At 35.9% G+C, this 24,254-nt stretch overlaps 1 protein-coding gene across 3 annotated transcripts in view; it reads left to right on the plus strand.

Annotated features, from left to right (window-relative positions):
* Kif4a (kinesin family member 4A) overlaps positions 1-24,254 on the plus strand; it is a 124,457-nt gene that overhangs the window by 41,945 nt on the left and 58,258 nt on the right. For all 3 annotated transcript variants that reach the window (XM_040282037.2, XM_005339985.4, XM_078034656.1), the window contains 8 exons: positions 2,708-2,824; positions 3,448-3,623; positions 7,330-7,391; positions 11,323-11,455; positions 13,404-13,462; positions 13,577-13,682; positions 18,924-18,980; positions 19,986-20,171. In XM_040282037.2, the coding sequence (XP_040137971.2) occupies positions 2,708-2,824; positions 3,448-3,623; positions 7,330-7,391; positions 11,323-11,455; positions 13,404-13,462; positions 13,577-13,682; positions 18,924-18,980; positions 19,986-20,171 (896 nt within the window). The remainder of the gene's footprint in view (positions 1-2,707; positions 2,825-3,447; positions 3,624-7,329; positions 7,392-11,322; positions 11,456-13,403; positions 13,463-13,576; positions 13,683-18,923; positions 18,981-19,985; positions 20,172-24,254) is intronic.

Here is a 24,254-nt window from a genome sequence, read left to right on the forward strand (position 1 = left end):
AGGTGAGCGAGCACTCTACCGCTAAGCCACAATCCCAGCCCCTGTCCTTAAGTCTTTTGTTTTTGTGTAGATTACAGTAGCTATAGGTTTTTCTCAGGGTCCATCTGGAATTATATTTGTTCCATCATGAAACTAAAAATAAAAGTTTTGGTCTACAGAAAAACCTGAGCAGTCACCTTTACATCCAGATGGGATCTGGGCCAATAAGATGGCACCATGTTCTGTTAGGCTATAAAAGGAAAGTCCTAATACAGGGGTTAGTAAAGTATTGGCAAGCAGATTTGATAAATCTCAGCAGGCTCTTTTTCCTGAGTGGAATAAATGGCTCTGCAAAATGATATTTCTTCCAACTGGCAATAAAAGGAAAAGAAAGAGAGGGTTGCTTAAGGAAATTGTTTTTGTTTTAGATTGGGGAGATATAAGCATGTGTATAGACTGAAAAGAAGGAATTAGTGAAAGGAAAATGATTTGAAAGTCTAAGAGAAAGGGGAAAGATTGAAGGATCCCAGGTCCCAGAGAGATCATGGGAATAGAAATATAGACAGAGACAAAAGGAAGAGCCTTGAGAATAAAAGCAGTCATTTCCTCTGAAACAAAGGAAAGGATGAAGGAATGAATAATAGCAAAGGAAAGAATGTGAGGTGGGGAGAAGGAAGGTTAGGGAACCCTTGTGGATAACTAGGCTCCATAATGTATTAGGTAAAAATTAGTAGAAAGTAAAGGTAGATTTACAGTCTTGAAAATAACAAGTATTTAGGATAGCTACCATAGTGAGTTAGATTAGTCAAGTACGAATGAGGAAGAAAAGATTTGTAACTGATCAAGATTTCAGCTAAGGTCAATAGAATGCTTGCAATGGATCCAGTCCATTTGGTTATGTTATTTCTTCAGCACTGTATCCTCCAGATAGACACCTACACAGATCAGTTTAACCTATGTTGGGAATGGTGGAAGGTCTTTGATCCAGTGAGTGCTTAGGAATGGAAAACTGAAATATTTATCTAGAGGGTTCAGAATAGGTATTTTAAGGCCCAGAAGAGTCTAATCTACTGACAATAGAAGTGTCAGTAAATTGGTAGCTATAAAAGTGAAGAACAGAATCTATGAAAGATGCAGTCAGAGAGAAATGTGGGGTTTGGGATCTTATAAATGTATTTGTCTCAGGTTAAAAAGGGAGTCCAAAATATGGCTGCAAAAGTAGAAGGTAGAGTAGGGCTAACAAAAATGATACTATTTGTCTTAGTCTATTTGCGCTGCTTTAACAGGAAACCTTAGACTGAGTAATTTATATAAATAGAATTTTATTTCTCATAATTCTGGAAGCTAAGTCCAAGATCATGGGACCAGCAACATTATATTCTGGTGAGGGTATCTCCTCACTGCATTCTTCTATGGCAAAAAAAAGTGGAAGGGAAAAAGAAAAATAAAAGTGTTCTTATGTGGCAGAAGGGACAGAAGAGCAAAAGTCTCTCGCTAGTTGCCTCTGTCCCTTTTTATAAGGCATTAATCCCATCCACAAGGGCAGAGACCTCATGACCTAATCACCTCCTAAAAGTCCTTCCTCCCAATACAGATATATTGGGGATCAAATTTCAACATGAATTTGGACATTCAAACTATAGCACCATTTATGTATCGTTTGACTTTGGTTTATAAATAGTATCTTATTTGATTCCCACTACCACCAAATAAGGGGGATACATTTGTCTTATTTTATTGAGGATGTTATCCAAGATCATATAGTTAGTCAGGGACAGAGCCAAGATTGTAGCCTAGGTCTATCTGATACCAAAGCCCATGTACTTAACAATTATCCTGTATAGCCCTTCCCAGTAATAATGAGAAGTCATGTGTTTTAAAGGGACCTCAGAGATTATTACACTGTTTGGAAAAGCAAACCTGAGAATAAAATAAAATAGAAAAGAATGTTTATCCTTTTTAAAACAGCAAGAGGAAAGGTATTCCAGTGTTATATAAAGAAAGAGCATAGGACTTGACTGAAGTCCTAGGAATGGTGATCTTAGGCTGGGCATGGTGGCACACACTTGTATTCCTAGCAGCTCAGGAGGCCGAGACAGGTGGTTTACAAGTTCAAGGCCAGTCTCAGCAACTTAGCAAGGCCCTAAGCAACTTAGTGATATTCTGTCTCCAAATAAAAACCAAAAAGGGCTGGGGCTGTAGCTCAGTGGTAAAGCACCCCTGGGTTAAATCTTGAGTACCAAAAAACGAAAAGGAAATCTCAGGCCCAAAACTGTTTAACCTTAGGCAAGTCAAATAATTTTGAGCTAGTTTCCTTATCTGTAAAAGGAGAAAGATAGTAAAAAACAATGACAATAAAATTGTAAAAAAAAAATAGCTGTGCATCCAATTTCACAGCATTAGTTTAAGGATTTTGATAATGGATGTAAGAAGTAAATAACTATACGGATGATTATTGTCATAGAGATAGTTATCTGTCTACTTTGTTTCCATGGTGAAAGGGCAAGAAGTGCCAAAAGACTCAATTGTGCAAATCCAACATTTGGACATTTGTTCTTTGAACTTTACATAGAGGCACACTCAGAAAAGTTAATAGGATTAAGAAAATTCCTTAGGATTGATTATAGTATTTCTATGGGGTCTTTATTTCTTTTTTATTTCTCAGAAGAAATGCAAGTATATGTGAGATACTTTACCAGGCAATTTAAATTTTGTTTCCTATTATTAGGTATAAATATTAATCGAGGCCTCTTGTGCTTGGGAAATGTAATCAGTGCTCTCGGTGATGACAAAAAGGGTGGTTTTGTGCCCTACAGAGATTCCAAGTTGACTCGACTTCTTCAAGGTAAGTCCAAAGTACCTCTAAAAATAAGAGAGAGTAACTGAGAATGATAGTGCTGAGCAAGCAAAGATGAGACAGGTAAAAAGCTAGCTACTGGGGCTAACACATACATAGCTGTCTAATTGATAAATAGAAGAGAGAGCTGTTGGCAGTCAGGTTTCCAAGATAATGGGAAAATGTCTTCATATATGGCTTTGAGAGCCAAGAAGTCTGTAGAGTGCCAACTGTACTTAGTACTTTACATCTGAAAATGAACATGGTTAATGTTTCTTTATATAATAGTGCTGCTAAGCAGAATTCTCTGGAGAGTTAAAATCTACCTAGAGGGGGCATCCTAAGAATGTTTAATCACAATAGTGAGGCTCCTATGGGTCAGGCCACAGTTGTTTTAACCTGATTCACTGCTGAAATAATAGTTTCTCTTGAGAATAGAGATACATACAATAGTGTTCTAAAATATGTATTATTTTACATACTAGAAATATTAAGAGTTTTTATATTAATACAAATAAGAAATTTGTAAATATCTTAAAAATTTTGTCACCAACCCAAATGGACAGCTTGTGATTACATCCTACCTATTTGATTTCATTTCCTTCCATGATTCTTTATTGTGTTTTTTTCAGATTCTCTAGGAGGTAATAGCCACACTCTTATGATAGCCTGTGTGAGTCCTGCTGACTCCAATCTAGAGGAAACATTAAATACCCTTCGCTACGCTGACAGAGCAAGAAAAATCAAGAACAAACCTATAATTAATATTGATCCCCAGACAGCTGAACTTAATCATCTTAAGCAACAGGTATAAGGGAATTAAAATTTTATGGGAAAAATTATGTGAGTGGAATGGTACAGCTTCTGTTTGTCATATTTTCCTCTGTCAGAATTTTAGATACGTTTGTAAAGCATTGTTAGTTTAGTGACCTCTTCAAGTAAATCCTATTAATATGTTTGCTGCACTTCTAAGATTGGAGGTAGCATTGGAGAGTTCACTGAAAAAGAAGTGAGCGGTGAGAATTGAAGCAAGAGATGTAGGCAAGGCCCAGATTCTGAAGTTCCTTATATAACCTGTTCAAGAATTTGGAAATCAGCTGGAAAGTATTAGAGCCATTTAAGGGTTTTAAATAAGAGGGTGATATGATAAAATGTGTGTGTTTTAGGGAGATAATCTCAGCAAGTATAGAGAAAGTAGATTAGAGGTGGATATGGCTAGAAGTAAGAAAAGAAATTTGGCTGTTATAATAACCAGGTAAGACCTATGGCCTGAATTAAAGGCAGTAGCAATAGAGATAAAGAGAAGGAGATAGTTAGGAGAAGAAAAACAAGAAGGAACTAAAATATATAGAACTTAAGTGGTAACATTTGATGTGGGAAAATTAGGGTGAGTGGGGAGAGTTGAAATTGGTTCCCAAGTTTCTTTCTTGGACAACTAAATAAATGGTAGTGCTGATCATTGAGTCAGGGAATACAGGAGGAAAAACAAGGTCAGGTAGGAAAACTGGAAATGATGAGTTCAGTTTGGTTAATTTTGAAGTTGAATGGCTATAGGACTTGTAATAGAAATGTTTAAATATAGCTGGCTGTATGGGTTTGATGTAGAGATGTCTTAGCTGAAGAAACAGGTTCAAGAGTCAATAGCATTAGATGGTATGAAGTAATGGAGAGGATAAAATCAAAGAGTACTTGACATATTAAAGTCACTCACTAAATAATTGCTGAATGAGCAAATGAAGAAGAGAAGGCCCAAACCAGAAATCTTGGGAACATTAGCACTTAAGAAACACAGGAAGAAGACAATACAGGAAGAAGAGGAGACAACAAGAGAGATTAAAAAGCAGTAGACAGGAAGAAAACCAGTGGGGTCATGACAGCCAAGGGACAAGCATTTCAAGGAGGATTATGAGAAGTATAAACTTATAAAGTGTAAGATAAGGATTTTTAAATGTCCATTAATTCTTGTTAATAAGGAAGCTATTGGTGACCTTTATTAGAGGAAGGTCAGGGGAATAAGAGTAGGTTGATTCAGGATAAGTGTACAGAATGGTAGGTAAAAAGTAAAGGAAAGGGCTGGGATTGTGGCTCAGTGGTAGAGCGCTTGCCTAGCATGTGTGAGGCTCTGGGTTTAATTCTCAGTACTGCATATAAACAAATAAAATAAAGGTCCATCAACAACTAAAAAAAATATTAAAAAGTACTGGAGGAAGCTGATGGTTCTTATTTCAAAGAGACATGGTAAGAAAAGGCATTAGCTAGAAATCAAGGGTCAAGGAATATAGGTCTGTTTTTAAACTATGGGAGAAAATTGCACAAGTAAAAGAAAGAACTGGGTGCAGTGGCTTATGCCTTTAATCCCAGCAATTTGGGAGGCAAGAGGATTGCAAGTTTGAGGCCAGCGTGGTCTACATAGTGAGACCCTGTCTCAAACTTTTTTGAAAGTGGGAGGGCCTGTTGGTATAACTCAGTGGTAGAGCACTTGCCTAGCATTTACAATCCCTGGATGTTAAATCTTCAGTACTGAAAAAAAAGTAAAAGAACTAGATAGGAGAAACTGAGAACAGAGAACAGACAAGGTCATCTTCTAAGACTGAGCAGTCAAATAAGAATAGGGGGCTTGAGGACTGGGGTTGTGGGTCAGTGGTAAAGCACTTGCCTGGCATGTGTGAGGCACTGGGTTCAATCCTCAGCACCACATAAAAATAAGTAAATAAAATAAAGGTATTGTGTCCATTTACAACTAAAAAATATTTAAAACAAAAAGAATAGGGCTTAAAGTCACTCTCAGCAGAAATGGGAGAGTTAACTATGAGATGAATTTGTGATATATGACTGGTTGTACAACAGCTCAGTAGCCCTGTTAGAGAAGACAAGAAGGCAGGAATTAGATTGATGCAGGTATAAGGGAGTGACATTTTCTCACTTTCCAGATTATAGTACTGCTTTCACTTGAAATCAAGCATTTGCTAGCCCAATATTCACTCCCTCTCTAGCCTCCCCCCTTAGTGATTACTATTTAATCAATCTCTTTTCTTCCCTTTCCTTCTCCTTTATCTCATAACTTCCTCCCTAGGGGTCACAATAGAGAATATAATTAATTTATCTGTCCACAGTATCATCTGAATTATACAATACCACTCTGTCCCCCTATTTTCTTTTATGTTTATTCCATTGCCCAGAAGGCCCTTCTTCCTTTTATTCACTTATTTGCTCATTCATTTCAACAATAAGTATTTATGGAACAATATTATGTGCTGGGCACTATTCTGGGATACATTATTGAGCAAATCAACAGTTTCTACCTTCTTATTGCTTAACATGAGAGACAAACACTAAACACATAATCATATACTATTTTGTGATTAGAAACTAGGATTCTATGCTATGTGAGTGTTGAATGGGGCCTTCTGTTAAATATTCAGTCTGAGGAGCCTTCCCTAAGGTAGCAACATTTGAGCTGAGATCAGAGGGATTATGTATGCAGAGAAGAAGGAAGAGAGATGGAAGGAGAAAAACCAGTATGAGAGCAAAGTATGGCAAAGAGCATGAATATTGCCCACCAGACAGCCCAGGTTCAAATCCTGGCTTTATAGCTTACTAGCTATATACTTTAGACAAGTTGTCTGTCCCTCAGATTCCCTGTCTGCACTGGAAATAATAACAATACCTACTTTATAGGGTATTTGTGAGGGTTAAGTGAGTAATCTATATAAAGTACTTTGAACAACACCTGGCACATAGCAAGTACTGAAAGAGTCTGAGTTAGGATGAAGTATAGTGCATTTGGGAAACTGAAAGGATACTAGTGTGACTGGCCACATAGAAAGCAAGGAAAATATTCTAGTATGAACCTAAAGGGAAAGCAGAAACATAACCAAGAACTCATGGACCATGTGCAAAAATTATTTTAAGCTGGGTGGGTAACATTGGTAATTTGCATTTTTAAAAGATGGTCTGGCTACTATGTGGAAATCAGGAAAGTATGATTCTGGTAAGCCAAATGCTACCAAACAGTCAATTGAGTAAAATGAAGGCTGAAAAATGTTCCATTGGCTCTAATGATATTCAGGTCATTGGTGACCTTAGCAAGTTACTTTAATGAACTAATGTGGGCAAAAATCTGATTGGAATAAATACCTAAGCTCTACTTTAGATTGCTTGGCATTGATTAAAATTATCTAAATGCTAATTATAGTAATTTCTTTTCTTTTCTTTTCTTTTTTTTTTTTTTTTTTTTTTGTACCAGGGATTGAACTTAGGGACACTCGATCACCAAGCCACATTCCCAGCCCTATTTTTTATTTTATTTAAAGACAGGGTCTCACTGGGTTGCTTAGTGCTTCAATTTTGCTGAGTCTGGCTTTGAACTCACAATTCTCCTACCTCTGCCTCCTGAGCTGCTGGGATTACAGTACAGGCATGTTCCACCATGTCTGGCTATTTGTAGTAATATCATTGCTAAAGAATTAGTAGTTTTGGATTTGTGATTGATTATTTTTCTTTGCTTCTCTCAGGTACAACAACTACAGGTCTTGTTGCTACAAGCCCATGGGGGCACCCTGCCTAGATCTATAAAGTAAGTTTCCTAAGATTACCTGATTGATTGTTTGATTGATTGATTGAGATGTTTAGGGTTGAACTCTAGGTATAGATTAATTTTAAATGTGAGTTATAGCAGAGGCTCTTTCTCCTGATAGTTGTTTTCCTCTGTTATCCTTTTAAAGTTTCTAGTAGCTTTCATTTGGTGTCACTGAAGGGAATTTACCAACCCTGCTGACTACTTTGGGCTTAGCTAGTTATCTTTGAAGCAGCCTGGTGTAATAGAAAAAGTATGGGTTTTGGTCTCAGAAATTTATGAACTTGAATGCTACTCTAGGAAGAGCTGTCTCCTCCCCAATGTATTTTTTGTCTACTTAGTTATATCCACAGATACATGAATATTTATTTTGTTCTATAGGTTAACCTCCAATACTAGCATTTGTTTTAGTCAAATCATTCCTGCTTTATTCATTCAGAGCAACTTCAGTTAGCTTTTTGTGTTCTTTTGCAAGTCCTCAACTTTTTGAACATTTCCTCAAGATGTTCCAAACTGCATTTTTCTTACCCCAGTTCTGGAATCTTCTGAATTTCCAAGAAGCCTGGTTTCTTTTATTGGAAAATGGTGATTAGAAACTAAGAAACTTAGAAACTAAGATATGGGTGGTAGCACTGGTTATATTCATTATTACTGGGGTGTCTTCACTTCTAGGCTTTCTTAGCAGGTAGAACTCAGAAATATCTGCACATGTAATAACCCACACATATATACTCATCTATATTTTTGTATCTATACAGATATCTATACAGACATCTATCGATCTGTATATGTATTAAAAACAATGATAATATAGTTCTGGTTCCTTTCCAACACTACAGGATTCATTTTGGTCTTCTCCTCATTTATAAATTCTCTAACAATGAGAAATACAGTCTTATTATCTGCAATTTATTTATGTTCAATTCTAGTGTATATATAATGGTGTTTCACAATGCTAGCCCATATCCTTGTGAGATACACTTTTATGAACTAGAAGTCAACATTTATGCACTTTTTTTTTGCATTTAGCAGGGTACTTTTTTCTTTTTTCCCCACAATATCTTTATTTCGTTTTTTTAATTTATTTATTTATTTATTTATTTATTTATTTAGTGGTGCTGGGGATCGAACCCAGGGCCTCACACATTGCTAGGCAAGCACTCTACCACTGAGCCACAATCCCAGCCCTTAGCAGGGTGCTATTTTCCATAGTTAATATTTATATTCCATTTTGGGTTGGCCCTACATCTTTATTTTTGGCCCTACATCTTAATTAGTTTTAGTTATTTATATTTTGGATATGAAAATCATTAAAATGGATCTAAGTGTTTAGAGTTATACAAAAAGATACACTTAGAAAAGAAAATGGAAATTAAAATCCTGAATAAATAAATTGTGTGTGTGTGTGTGTGTTTTAATAGAAAATGATCAATGTTGGCAAGGATGCTAGAACATGGAAAAGTTTGAACCCTTGTATGCTGTTGTGGGATTGTAAAATGACATCTCCACTATGGAAAACAGGATAGAAATTTCCAAAAAATTAAAAATAGACCTATCATATGACCAAGCAATCCTACTTCTATATATTCAAAAGTATTGAAAGGGGTTGGGGATGTAGCTCAAGCGGTAGCGAGCTCCCCTGGCATATGCGGGCACTGGGTTCGATCCTAAGCACCACATAAAAAATAAAATAAAGATGTTATAAAAAATAATTTAAAAAATTCTCTCTCTCTCTCTCTCTCTCTCTCTCTCTCTCTCTCTTTCTCTCTCTCTCTCTCTCTCTCTCTCTCTCTCTCTCTCTCAATATACTGAAAGCTAGATATCAAAGAAATATTTTCACAACCATGTTCGTAGCAGCACTATTATTCACAATAGTAAAAAAGAAAGCAGTATCATCCCGATATCCCAATGTTCATCAACAAATTAATAAATAAATAAAATGTGATTAGTGACTGAATTAATAAATAAAATCTGATTAATGACCTCAGCAGAATCACAGAAGATTTTAGATTTCACTTTCCCCACAGAAAGATCAACAAGAAATTATAAACAAAATCACCTTGTTGAAAAATTTAAAACTTGAGAATAAGCCTGAGTCACCTAGTGTGTTCAAAGGAACTAAAAAAATTTTTAAAAAAATCAATAGTTGACTTAAATATGATTTCCCCATTTAGAGAAATGTTTTAGGGGGAAAACCTATTGAGTTAAAAGTATCATTACTTTGAAGCTGGATGCAGTGGCACACACCTGTAATCTTAGCAGCTCAGGAGGCTGAGCAGGAGGATTGCAAGTTCAAAGCCAGCCTCAGCAAAAGCAAAGCACTATGCAACTCAGTGAGACCCTGTCTCTAAATAAAATACAAAATAAGGCTGGGGATGTGACTCACTGGTTGAGTGCCCCTGAGTTCAATCTCCAGTACTAAAAAAAAAAAAAAGAAAGAAAAAGTATCATTACTTTGAAGCTCATCAACTTACATGAATGTCATGAAAGTTTTCAGTTTAATAAGAATAAGGAAATGACAATCTAAAACAACATTAAATTTACTAATAATTTATTTTTATAATACACAATTTAATTGAACATTCCTTCATAAGAGTGTTTGTGAATTCTTAACAGTGTGATATGAGACCTTATTGGGTAGCCTTGCTGTTAACTTTTTGATACATGGCAGGCTGAGATCTTCTATAAGAATTAACGGAGGTCTTGAGTTGGGTGAGAGGGCATCTACTCTATTCCTGAAATCTTTTTCTGTCCTTTATTGAGATTGAGACCAGCTGCTCCCTGTCCCTTTTTCTTTTTATCATAGCCTTGACAACTATTCATTTTCTCCTTTAGTCTTCAGATCAAATCTTCATATTTCTTCTGATCTTCTTTTTACCAGTTCAGTTTTCCAGTCTTTTGAATACTTCATCCAAATGGATTTTTAAAAAAGACTATGCTTCTTTTTGGTCTACTTCATTAGTCTAGAACTGATAGAAAATAAGTTCTAAAAGTTCTTATATGAATGTATATATTCCTATAAGCTATTTCTGTTCCTTCTGCTCATATTTGAAATGGATACCATTATTCCCACCACTCACTCTAAGCAAGTTGAAATTGATAAGCAAATAAACAGGACACTCAATTTCAAGGAAAGCAAGCATTTAGAAGAGAACACTTATAAAGAATTGTGAAATGTGGTTCTAGTGGCCAGTGGTAATCATTTTATATTTCTGACTCCATAAATTCTACTCTTCTAAATTTTACAGTAAGTAAATAATCAACTTATTTATTTTTTAGTTTTCGGCAGACACAAAATCTTTGTTTGTATGTGGTGCTGAGAATCGAACCCGGGCCGCACGCATGCCAGGCGAGCGCGCTACCGCTTGAGCCACATCCCCAGCCGGGTCAGATTTAATTTTGACCCCTGAGCAATGTCACTTCTATCTCCTCTATACCTTCTTCCTTCTCTACTTCCTTAATCCCCACCACCACCACCACCACCCTTGCTGTGGATGGAACCCAGGGTTTCCTGCATGCTAGGCAAGTGCTCCACCACTGAGCTACATCCCCAGCCCCTACCTTCTTTCACCCTTAGTGAGAGATTAAGGTTGGGAAGAGGAGGGAGAAAACATGTTTGCTACAATTAGCTTTCACTTCAGTACACAATACAAGTGGAAAGATCCCAAATCAAGAACCAAGGTAAAGGTTATAACCATATCTGGCTCTGAATTATTACCTTTCTCCAAATCATTAAAGTACTTCAAGGGTATGTTTCTTATACTACCTGACTGGAAGGATAGAATGGTGTTTGGATACACTTTTCTTAGACTTTTTAAAGGTGATTTTAACCTAACCCCCAGCCAGAAGGCTGTGAGTTATATTTTTATCCACCTTAGATAGTGGTGCTATCATTCAGTTATTGTCTACAATGTTACTTTCTTTGTTTTAGTGTGGAACCATCAGAGAATCTACAATCCCTGATGGAGAAGAATCAGTCCCTGACTGATGAGAATGAAAAATTAAGTCGTGGTTTGAGTGAGGCAGCTGGTCAGACAGCCCAAATGTTGGAGAGGATCATTTTGGTGAGCCCCAAAGACTAAAATAACAGTACTCTGGACATTCACTGTTTCAAAAAATATTTAACATGCTTCTCATTATGAGAGAAAAGTTATGTGGGAGGAAATGTATGTATATTTCCATATTCTGCCAGGATCCCCTGTGCCATGAGCTTTTAATTAAACATATAGAATAGTTAGACTTGAACAGTAAATACTTATGTATCCACCACAACGAATCTACATGAATCCCATTTTGAAAATACCAGAAAGAACTATGTCCCTTAGTTACCTTAAATTTTACCTAATCTTTATTCATAATACAGGTTGAGCATACCTAATCTGACAATTTGAAATCCAAAATGCTCCCAAATCCAAAACTCTTTGAGCATTGGCATTACACCACAGTGGAAAATTCCACAGCTGACCTCATGTGACTAGTCACAGTCAGAATATATGTGTACTAATATTGTACATCTTATACACATGGCCTGTTACCTCCAGGCCATGTGTATAAGATGTATATGAAAGATAAATGAATTTTGTTTAACTTTGGTTTCCATTCCCAAGATATCTTATCATGTATGCAAATATTCCCAAATCCAACAAAAAAAAATTGAAATCTGAAATACTCCTGGTCCCAAATATTTTGGATAAGGGATATTCAACATGTACCAAGTTACTTTTCCTTCCCTAAGACTTTCATTCTTCTCTATTTCTGTTCCCCTAATATTGTCACATTTCAAATTCCATCCTAAATAGCTGTCATGGTAAAATATAGTAGTCGATCACTATGTGAATGATTACACCAATTGTGATCCTACTACTGGTGATGGTAACCTTCTAGATCAGTTAGTGGCTGTGTCACTAACATTTTTCTACTAGTTCAAGTAAAACTCAGACTTTGATTGCACAACTATTGTCAGAAGTGAAATTGAATTTTCATCAAAATGTAATCGAACCTGGCCCATATGCCTTCATGCATCCATTGTGTCAAGGAAAAGTAAGCTACCTAAAGTTTTCTTTAAAAGAGGCGAAATCCTATGTTTAGTTGTACTGTCCATTACTAACAGAAAGGTGAAAGTGGAATCTAAGAGATTTTTTAATATATAATATTATTTCTCCAGTGCCACATTTTATGCTTTTGCAGAAACTCTAGAAGCCGTGTTTTACATGTGTGTGAGTGTGGCTGACGAAACAGACAGAACTTGATTCTAGCCACATAACCATCTGACCTTTATAAGGTTGTTACAATGGCTGCCTGGTAGGCTTATTGTTTAATATTCACAACAAGCACAACATTTTTGTCCTATATAAACTGTCCTTCCCAAATCTGTTGCAGCTTCTAGCATGTGACAGATTCTGTGATTGAAATAAAACTGAAAACATCAATCATCCTACCCCAAACATAGCTGCCTTCTGCTCTTTCTTTTTTCACTAACAGCATTCTTGTGCCTTACCCTTTCTCTTGCTTTCTCTGCTAAAACTAACGTACCATATCAGATAGTGTAACTTTTAAAAAATACAAGCTCAGATTTAGTGTGAGGCCCTTTTATGTTTTAAATGCCCTGGTGCTGAGGAGGTGCAGTGTAGGAGGCAGTTTAAAGTGATTTTTTTTTTTTTTACAAACAGTAGGGATTAAGATGCCAGGAAGTGTTGCTTTTTCCTCCAGTTGCAAAGTTCTCTATGGAATTAAGGCTTCACACTCCACCCCATAGTCTGAGCCTCATGGCAAGCATAAAACCCAGCTGCTTGAATGGTATTTTTAGTAGCTTATTTTGACTTTAGGGCTAATTTCCCAGGACTCCGTTAAAAAATTCACTTCTCAATAAATAACCAAAGGCCACTAAATCCTCTAGACAGAAAGGAGACAGCCTTTCTACCTAGGTTTTCATCCACAGGAATAGGAGAAAGAGCATAATTAGGTGAAGCTGTCAGACACTGCCACTGATCATCTCTTGGGTCTTTGTTGCAGACAGAGCAAGCGAATGAAAAAATGAATGCCAAACTAGAGGAGCTCAGGCAACATGCAGCGTAAGTTTCCTACCAGATATTTGTTAGTGGCCTATCCCAACTTCCTGTCTAATCATGAATCTTCTGGCCTTCACAGTATAATTAACCCTTGGGTTCTCTTGCTTAAATTTTCAGCTGCAAACTGGATCTTCAAAAGCTAGTGGAGACTTTGGAAGACCAGGAATTAAAAGAAAATGTAGAGATAATTCGTAATCTCCAACAAGTGATTACCCAGCTATCGGTAAGCCAAGTAACAGTAAATAAGCATATCACTTTCTTTTGTTTCTCTTGAGGCATATGAGTATTTCTAATTCTCTGGCCTTTTGCTGAAACAACTAGCTTATGAGCAGCTGGAGGACAGAGATCATAGATCATGTAATATGATCTGAATGTTGAGTTGGTTAAAGTATAACACTCATAGGTCACTTAGTAATGGCACATTAATATTTTCATAATCTAATCAAATTCTACAAGCAACAACAGTGTGTGCAAAATTGCCTAGGTAGCAAGAATAGCAGTCATAGCTCTCTCTTATAACCAATAATAAATTTAAATGATCATTCTGCCATAAATTCCCTTTTTATTCAATTTTAGAGCTGCTATAATAGTTGTGTGTGGGGTAATTATTTCTTGTTTTCTCCAAAAGAAAATTTTTTACAATCCCACCACCTTAATTTTTTTTTTGTACTTAGGATTGAACCCAGGGGTACTTTACCATGGAGCTACATTCCCAGTCCTTTTTATTTTTATTTTTTGTTTGGAGGTAGGGTCACACTAAGTTGCTTAGGGCATTACTAAGTTGCTGAGGCTGACCTCTAATTTGAGATCTTCCTGTCTCAGCCTTCCATGTCACTGTGATGATGGGAATACACCACTACACCCAGATCGGTATATTTATTTTTAAATTAAAATCATACCATATTATACTATGTTTACAGGTTATGATTAGATTTATTCCATCTACCTTCTCCTATTTGTTATTCTCAAGTATATGTAAATGCTTGTTAGTAATTCCAGGTCTTCTTGGGAATAGGTTTGTATTTTACTGAATAGTTGTCTTTCAATCTTAGTCTTGCCCAGCATTGTCTCAGAATTGTCAATGGAGTATCACAAAATCACCCACACATAGACTTAAAGAATAAATGAAGCAAGGAATGGTGATGCACTCCTATAATTCCAGCAACTTGGGAGGCTGAGGCAGGAGGATCACAAGTTCAAGGCCAGCCTCAGCAACTTAGTGAGACCCTGCCTCAAAGTAAAAATAAAGAGGCCTGGGGATGTATCTCAGTGGTAGAGAACCCCTAGGTACAATTTCCAGCACACACACTCCCAAATGGCAAATATTTTTTTTTAAATATCATATAATATGGTCAAGGGAAAAGATTATGTTGACAAATTCTAAGAAATTGAAAACTTAAAATTAAACTCCCCCAAAACTATTTGGCAGTGTTTTAGAATAAGTAGTGCTGTGTAAAACTGTCACGATCAATCCAAAATGACAGTTCATTTATCCAACAAACAGAGAAGGGTAATTGAGTACTTGGACTCCCGAGCCAGAAACACTCTGGTTTGAAGCCAATTCTGCCACTTACTAGCTATGTAACCTTGCTAAATGATGTTTACTGTCAAAAGGAAATAATTTTAAGTGACTCAAATTGGAGTTAAAGTCATTATTCAGCTGATAAACTCAGGGAGCACCTGGATTCCAAATAACTCTCCATGTTAAGGCAGATTAGAGTTTTATAGGGTGAAAAGAAGAAAGGAGGGGTGTGTTCTTGTGGTTTGGCTCATGTGGCAGTTTTTGTTGTTAATTGCTGTGAAACTTTTGGTTAGAGGTTGTTCCAGTTTTCATTCTTCTTCTTCCAGAACATATTGGTGCAATCCCATTCTGATAGCTATCATGTTATTTTTAAGAGTTGTTTTTGCAAGCCTTGTAGTTTGTAAGTTGGTTAAAGTTTACAGATGGGAATAATGACAGAAAAAAGGGGTGAGGTGGTGATGGTTGAAGACAAGGAAAACTGGGAACCCTCTCTCCTATCTGTTTTAATCCCTTTACATTAGCAGTATGAGCAAAATGTAGTGAGAGCACCAAGGAAGGAGTGATTAACTTAGTCTAGAAAATTCAGAAAGATATCACAGAAGAAATGGTTCCAAAAAATGAATAGGAGCTTGCCATGCAATCAAAGAAGAAAGGATAATCTATACAGAGGAAAAGGTATATGCAAAAGCAAAGAAGTGTGAAAGTTTAGAAAATGTTAACAACTTCAATGTAACTGAAGGATAGATTGCATGCTAGAAAATGGCTATCATAAAGATAAATGTCACCAACTACAATTCCTTTTTATTTTGCAGTGCTTGGATTAAACTCAGGGCCTTGTACATGCTAGGCAAGTGTTCTACTTCTGAGCTATACCCCCAAACATATAATTCTTCCTAAGTATTGCAGAAACTTCTGATATATGAAAACCTTGTGTGAGCTACCTTAGAATTCAGATAATCTAGGGTATAGAAGCCTACTGTAGCCTAAATTTAGAAGCTCAGAAAACAATGACCTAGCGTATTATTGTTCACAGCCACCATACCAGTCTCAGGATTTCACACTACCTCATTTCCAAGGTTATGAATTGCATGGAAAAGATGAAGGAAACCTGTGGAATCAAATTAATAAAAGAAGACAAAGCATCCTCACTGAGGATCTGGCAATATAACTGATGCCTGGTGTGTCTCTAGGGGAAGTTGTTAGTGGTGGCTGGCTCAGAGGAACTTTATAGAATTGCTGTCTGCCACTAAAATGCACTTGGCACATGCAGTAGGAGGGTCCTAAAGATTGCCACAAGCTGATAAAGTTCCTGGCTTCTATCCCCTGTCACAGTTAGGCAGAGTAAACCCTTTTATCCTAGGCTCCTGCTGGACTCTTGAATAAGAGTTCTCCAAGTCTATTGTTGAGAGACCCTCCCAGCTACATATTTTTTTGGAAATACACAACAGTGTATCCTGTGGCTTTTATTAAGACTCACTACAGTGAAAGCAAAATGTTTCAAATGTAAGTGCTTGTGCCCTTCATTCTGGATTAAAACTATTTTTATTTTAAGTGGTGGGTGAACACCCCCTTTTCAAGTTATGAAGGCAGCCATTGTTCCTGCATATTCCTCCTGGGGCTTGAAGCACAAAACTGTACCATTTCTTTCCTTAAGATATAATTCAAGCAAACCTCCTTGTTGCAGTTACCTGTAAGAAATTCATACAATCCTTTCAGTTCCTAAAGAATCAAATTTTTTTTATATTTTGTTTATACCCCTCCTCCAAGATCGGTTCCATAAATAGCATTTTGCATGCGCAGCAATGGTATTACTCACAGCCTATAAGCATGAGCTTCATTTTTGAAAGTTTTGCTGATTAATGTAGCGAGATATACCCTAACCTCAATCCCCTGATCATCTCCTTTAGAAAATTATACCTTTTATTTACAAGAGATTTTTTAAGTTGAAACCTTACAATGAGGAGAGTGGGAGAGAAAAGAGCCCTTAGATTGAAATAAATCTGATTGTTATATATTTACTTTTAGGATTGTAAAAGTAGAATCTTTCCATGTTCATGCAAAACATGTTACCATAGCCCTAAGGGGTGGGTTTTTTTTTTTGTGTGTGTGTGTGTGTGTGTTTGTATATATATGTGTGTGTGTGTGTGTGTGTGTGTGTGTGTGTGTGTGTGTTTGAACTCAGGATTTTGTACATGCTAGGCAAGTGCTCTGCTAATGAGCTACACCCCCAGTCCTAGCCCTGGGCTGAAACCTTAATACTGTGAAATTTCAGTGGGCCAAAAGCCAAAGGTATACCCACTGTAGCAACACATCGTTTTTAAATATTAATCCATCTACTTTAATCCTAACCCTCTAGAAGGTACTAGAAGAAGTTTCCAAAAGCCACAATTGTAAGTTTTCCTAATCTAGAATAGGCTTATAACTAACTAGTCCTTATACTGAAAATTGAAACATGCAAGGGAGGAAAGGGGTAACCATTAACTAACAAATCCATGTGCTGCTTTTATAAGAAGGATTCGGTGTGCCTTATACTTAGAGAACTTCAGGTAAGATAAATCATTATGAGAAACAATGTGAAACACTGAAAATTCTTCTGAATTCTCTTCGAGCCTCATTGGGGGATTTCAGAGCAGAATAAAGAAAGTGTTAAAAACAGCACTTATTTAGGGCCTCTTCATTCCTTGCCTGAAAGGGACTGAGATTCAAGTTTTAATACTATGTAATATTTCACAGGGCTGGTATAGTGACTTCATGTGCTAACCCTAAATTCTTTGCTCTTAAACCAATAGCTCTTTCACCTATGACCTCCTTAATCATGTGACTTCCTGGCAATAATACTTTCCTTGCACAGCTTTCTAAAATCACTTAAACAAACAGTAATTCATATATTACAAATAAGGCCTAAATTCCAGTGGTGAGAACAGAGCTTGCTCATATGATAGTTTATAAACAAATTACTCCTAATAAATGGTTTTAGGTTTCTCTACTGGGTATTTATTTTTCTAATGCCCCCCAAAAGAATTTTTCATTCTCCTAGGAGAGAACTAGTGTTTTCCCTTACCTCCTCCTAACTATCCAAGTAACTACCTAGAGTAGCTTCATATGATCAGTTTTTTGTTTGTTTTGGTACTGGGTATTGAACCCAGGGGTGTGTTACCACTAAGCTACATCCCAAGCCCTTTTTATTTTGACACAAGTTCTCACTAAGTTACTTAGGGCTTCACTAAGTTATTGAGGCTGGCCTTGAACTTTCAATCTTCCTGCCTCGGCCTCCTGAATTGCTGGAATTACAGGCATGTATCACCTCACCTAGCATATGACTAGTTTTTACATATATGAGTGACAGAACTATATTACATTTGTCTGACTTCATGGACACATTTTTCTGGGGTACCCATGCAGATTACATATTTTCTTACAGAGTAAGATCTTGCTATCTTGAGTAACTATAAAATAAAAATCAAAATAACCATTCTGTCCACATGTCTCATGCATTGCCCTTATTTTACATGTCTTAAGTTGATATGCCCATGAGAAGTAGCTAGACTTGTACATTAATAGAGGTAGACTTAGTGGTAGAAACACAAAAAGAAAGGGGAGAGTCTATTAAATGGGTTAAATTTTGGCTGAAATGGCTGTGTGTTTAATTCTCACTCAGTGATCTCTGGCAGAGCAGGAGAAGTGCAATAAATATGTCAGTTGCCACATGACCTTATTTTTTTTCTTACAAAAACTTACACAATTGCCCTTTATGAAGAAGAAAAACTCTTGAGAAGTGGGAAATGGAAACGTGTGGCTGTTAGGATTTCTGTGACTCCAAAATGGGTCCAGCACCTTAAATGGTCTCTGTGTGTACTTGAAAAAATTAAATAACCAATATAAAATCCACTAGTGAACTTCATTTCAGAATCTTTTTCTAAATCGAAACATTTGTCACTGTAGGATGAAACTGTTGCTTGCATGACTGCAGCCATTGATACTGCTGTGGAACCAGAAACTGTAAGTAATTGGCCCCTTTGTGTGGAACCAGGAGCTCTCACTGTGCCATTTCCTATAATTTATCACTTGACTGAAGAAGAGAATCCATGATTACTACCATTTGCCTTAGAATGCCCTGGAAAATCAGAAATCTTCAGTGTAAATCTCAGTTTCATAAAATCCCTAATATAGATAGGCTCTATCTCTAATAATATACCTGGTAATGGGTAGCAAGTCTTCTCAGTGATATCACATTCCAAATTTGCAATGTGGCTTACTTATTTCTTGTTGGATGCTAGTATTCTGTTTCAACTGTTCAGCAAATTAAAATGAGGAGAGGAACATATTGGGAAATTATGGCAAAGTCAAAAAAAACATTAGAGGAGAAATAGGAGAGAATTTTTTTCAGCATACTTTTCAAAGGATGGAATGGTTAGGGGCTAAAAGAAACAAGGAAAATATTTTGAGTGTTTAGATCTCAAGGATAGATAAAATGTATTATATGTTCCAGAATAAAGTAAAAATGAAAGGCCAGGCAAAGGTTTGGTTGAGACAGGCTTTTATGCCTCAAATGAATATATACATATTGGTAGTTTTCATATTCTGAAACAATGAAGATAAGGAATAAATGGGGTACTAATAGTCAGCTGTGTGAGAATAAATGAATCCTCTTCTCAATTTCCACCATTCCCACAGTGCCTTTTCTCTTCTAAAGGACCCCTTTGAATGAGATTAAAAGTGGGGAATGCTGGCCAGATCAATAAAGGAAAGAGCAAGAAAACGGCTGGCCTTTAAAAAGCTAAAATATATAAAAGGGTATTTAAGTGAGCAGGGAAATAGACTAGCTTAATTTATTTCAGATATTTAAAGCAAATCTTACGTGAAATACCATAGCAGTGAAGGAATAGAGATAATGCTAATAGTGAAAGGGCTATGAGACTTGATGAAATAGTACCTAAGGAACTCCAATTTCTGGTTTCTCTTACAAACCATTGTCTACACCATCCTGATTATTATCTTTTCCAGCAAGTTGAAACCAGTCCAGAAACCAGCAGGTCTTCAGATGCTTTCACCACTCAACATGCTCTACGTCAAGCTCAGATGTCGAAGGAGCTGATTGAGTTGAATAAAGCCCTTGCACTGAAAGAGGCCCTAGCTAAGAAGATGACTCAGAATGACAGCCAATTACAGCCCATTCAGTTCCAGTACCAGGTAAACTATTTTCTAGAGCAGAGTTTGTTCATGTCTGCTATCTTTAATTGAATGGGGGAAAAACAAGCATACCATTTTTGGTGGTAAACAAACAACAGGACATACATGATACAGCTGGAATTGTATGTTTATAAAAGGGATATATTCAGGATATGGGACCTATAATTTCTTTCCATTTTTTTCTAATACCTTACCTTACATCACAGGAATTTAATAAATTATTTGATAATATTCTAGTAGATGTGGTTCCTATTCATGGAGAAATTAGATTCTAATAATTTTGCTTGATTTCTGAGAAAGGCTCATCTCAGTAGACGGTCTGGGTTATAATATGAATTACAAAAAGACTAGTAGTAGATATCATATTATTTGGAAAATGGCTAAACTTTTTCCTAGTGGTGGTTCATGATGACCCTTGCTAATAATAATCAGGTCTTTATCTGTCTTGTTCGCTTTCCCTGTGCCTACTTCCTAGCCATCAACCTTGGACTATCATCCTGGGTATTTTCTTCACACCTCATTTTTATTGAAACAAATTCCATGTCTTTCTCCATCTTAGGATACCTCTTTATAAAACCCCAATAGGTTTCTGAAATGAAATGGTTTTAAAATTTTGCACATCTAAAATAGTTATTTTTAAAATTCTTACACTTGTTAATTTGGCTAGATTTTAAGGCCTTGCTTTGTCTTCTATTTCCATTGTTGCTGTTGAGAAGTTCATTATGTATTTCCATTGTTGCTGTTGAGAAATCCATTATGATTCTTGATTCTTTGTATTTGACCTATATTTCTTTCCTTCTGGAAATTTTCTGGATCTTTTCTTTATCCTCTAGTGTTACTTAATTTCACAAGGATGTACCTTGATATGAGTCTGTTCTCATTGATTGTGCTTGGTGCTTAATGGATCCTTTCAATCTAAAAATGTGTTTCTCTATTCTGGGAAGTTTTCTTGTATCATTTCTCTACATTTTCTCTTTCTTACATTCCTCTTAATCTAGTATTTGATGTCTTAGATTTTATTTCTGCTTTTCTTACCTCCGCCCTTCTATTTTCCATTTCTTTGTCTTGTTATTTCCCTCTCTGGGAGATTTCTTTCTACTCCTTCTGGTAAGTTCTTTTATTTGCCTAGTAATTTCCAAGATTTTTTGATCATCTATTTGTTCATTTTGTAGTTTTTTATTCTTTTTCATGAATGCACTTCCCATTTCTAAGGAAAGCAATTAAAGTTTATCAAGATTTTCTTCTCCCTGCCTTACCTGGTTTCTCCATATTTCCTTTAAATGTGCTTCTTTTAGTCTCACTTACGTTTAAGAAACTTTTCTAGGGCTGGGATTGTGGTTCAGTGGCACAGCGCTTGCCTCGCACATATGAGGCACTGGATTCAATCCTCGGCACCATATAAAAATTTTTCAAAAAATAGAATAAAGGTATTGTGTCCATCTACAACTAAAAAAGTAATTTTTAAAAAAGAAGGTTTCCTCCAATTTCTAGTAATCTTTAGTTGTATATTCAGATTTAGGAGTGGGGCACTAAAAACCAATAGGAAGTTCTATATGCATGAGTTTCTCTGGGGCTAGTTAGTTTCCATAAAGAAATCTTTCATTCTCCTGCCTGAAGTTGTGTAGGCAGAATGGTAGTGTGCCACCATTCTGGTAACCCGGAGGAAATAAGGATTTGGAGTTATTCCAGGCATATGCATATTTGTATTGAATCACTATCAGCAGTATAGTACTTCATGTCTGCTTTTAGCTCTGTCCAGTGTCTGTGAATCTATCCTATGAGGTTCAGGTACTCCGGAAAGGGAGCCTCTACTCCTCTTTCTTGTTCTGTGATACAAATTGGCTTGTTGCTTCTTGGCATTTATTCTCTAAGAATTATATTTCAGCATTTTCCATTTTGGAAGTCAGTTACTACTTACCCAGCTGTTTTCCTTAAAGTCTTTTTGGTATCTCTCAACTGCCTTCCTCTTTTCTTTTTATTCTTGTTGATTTAAGCAGCTTTGGGGGGGTCATTTTTTAGTGGGATTATAAGAAGGAGTAAGTTAAATATGTAGCTTAGGCATCTGTGTTAACAAGACATGCAGTGTAGACTTTTTAGGTCAAATGTATTTTGGCATTTCCAGAATAAACAAAAGATTAGTAGTAAAACTGAGAAATTATTCCTTCCTTCTTATACTCTTGCTTAGAAACATGGGATATGAGTTCCAGTGTATTTATAATTAGATAAGGAGGTATTGATAATGTGCTATATAGTAGCTATAGTAAATATCTAGGCCCTTTTTTGCTTGAAATTAAATATGCTTAAGCTTCCAAATCTAAAAACTAAGAAGATACACACTCTTAGGTAACTAGTACCTTTTACTCACATACAAATCATCACCTCTCTTTTTCTAAGAAATATAAAGACAGGTTTTCTTTCCAAACAGTATTTTTCTTATCACAGCAAGGAATTGCTATAGAAAAATAGGGGGAGGATTCGGTTCTAATCATTAAAGTTTATTGCCATGAGTTGTTGTAAATCAAGACTCAAATATTTGAATAATCCCCCACTTGGAGTTGGTGAGATAGTTACTCACTAAATATGGACAAGGTGCTGCTTTTTACCTACCATATTGGTAATAATTTTGAAGTGTTATAATATCACATGTTGACAAGGGTGTGATATGGCAAGAGTAGAAATCAAAATAGCTACTTTGTTGGCTGGCACTGTGGCTGAGCGGTAGAACGCTCAACTCACACATGTGAGGCACTGGGTTCGATCTTCAGCACCACATAAAAATAAATAAATAAATTTCCAACTACAACTAAGAAAAATATTTTATAAAAATAGCCATTTTGTGTGACAGGTTAGTAGTAACTGTTAAAATTATAAATGTGTACACTTACCCTATAATTCAACTTCTCTCTATGCTAGTAAAATCTAGCACATGTACCCAAAAGACACATATAAGAATGCTTTCATCACATCAGAAAAAAAGCAGAGCAAATCTGTATGGGTATACATAAATCTCAAAATAATAAAGTAAAAAATGCAAGTTACAGAATAATATACGTTACACGTATAGTGTGACTTTTTTTTTTTTTTTTTTTTTTTTTTGCAGTACTGGGGATTGAACCTAGGGCCCTATACATGCTAGGCAAGCACTCTGTCTCTGAGTAACACTCACAGCCCCTAAAGTGTAATTCTATTTATGCTTAACACATATTTGAATTTGATGTGCACAGATACACATATGCATATGTATGTGTACATACTATATATTTTTTAAATTTTATATTCTAGACATTTACATATATAAGACATATACATACCATGATATATAATATGTAATCTATAATATTTTATAAAATATATATAATGCATTTATTTTATATATGTGAAGGTTTAGAGATATAATATACACATATATTAAGAAGAATTTCTTGAAGATATACACCAAGCTAATAACAGTGGTTACTTCTGGAGAGGGGATGGAATTTTGGCAGAGAGTGAGACAGTCAAGGGGACTTGACCTTTACACGTATTATCTGGATTAGTTTTCACAAGGTACTTCTATAAGTAAAAATAAATATATAAATCTATTTATTATTTTTATTTATTTATTTTATTGTTATTGACCAGTTTAAATATTCAGGGTAACTATAAAGCAATAAGATTAATTTTCATTAGTTATCCTGAAGTGGCTCAGGACATTGTGTGGAAAATAGCCCTAGCCTATGTACAAAGTTTTCTCTGATACAGCCCTGTCTAACCTGCTTCTGCTTCTTTGTGTCAATGCAATAGTGGTCTGAGGACTTTATATAATCTTCTCAGCTGCCAACCATTTATTCAGCCAGTTGCCTTTCACTTTTAGTTTTGAGAACAGGAGGGAATCTGGTCATTGAGTTTTTCCATTCTTGGAAAATTGCCAAACTTCAATTTCTAGAATTTGCTGCCTAAATACATGTAGAACTGCAGTTGCTATTGAATATATAAGTTTGCAAAACTTATGATATATTTATACAGCTCTTTATAGTTTATAAAATGTCACTACCTTTTTATCTTATTTAATCTTCTATCAATCTTATGAAGTAGGTGTTATTG

The sequence above is a fragment of the Ictidomys tridecemlineatus genome, chromosome X (assembly GCF_052094955.1).
Source record: "Ictidomys tridecemlineatus isolate mIctTri1 chromosome X, mIctTri1.hap1, whole genome shotgun sequence".
Taxonomy (NCBI): Eukaryota; Metazoa; Chordata; class Mammalia; order Rodentia; family Sciuridae; genus Ictidomys; species Ictidomys tridecemlineatus.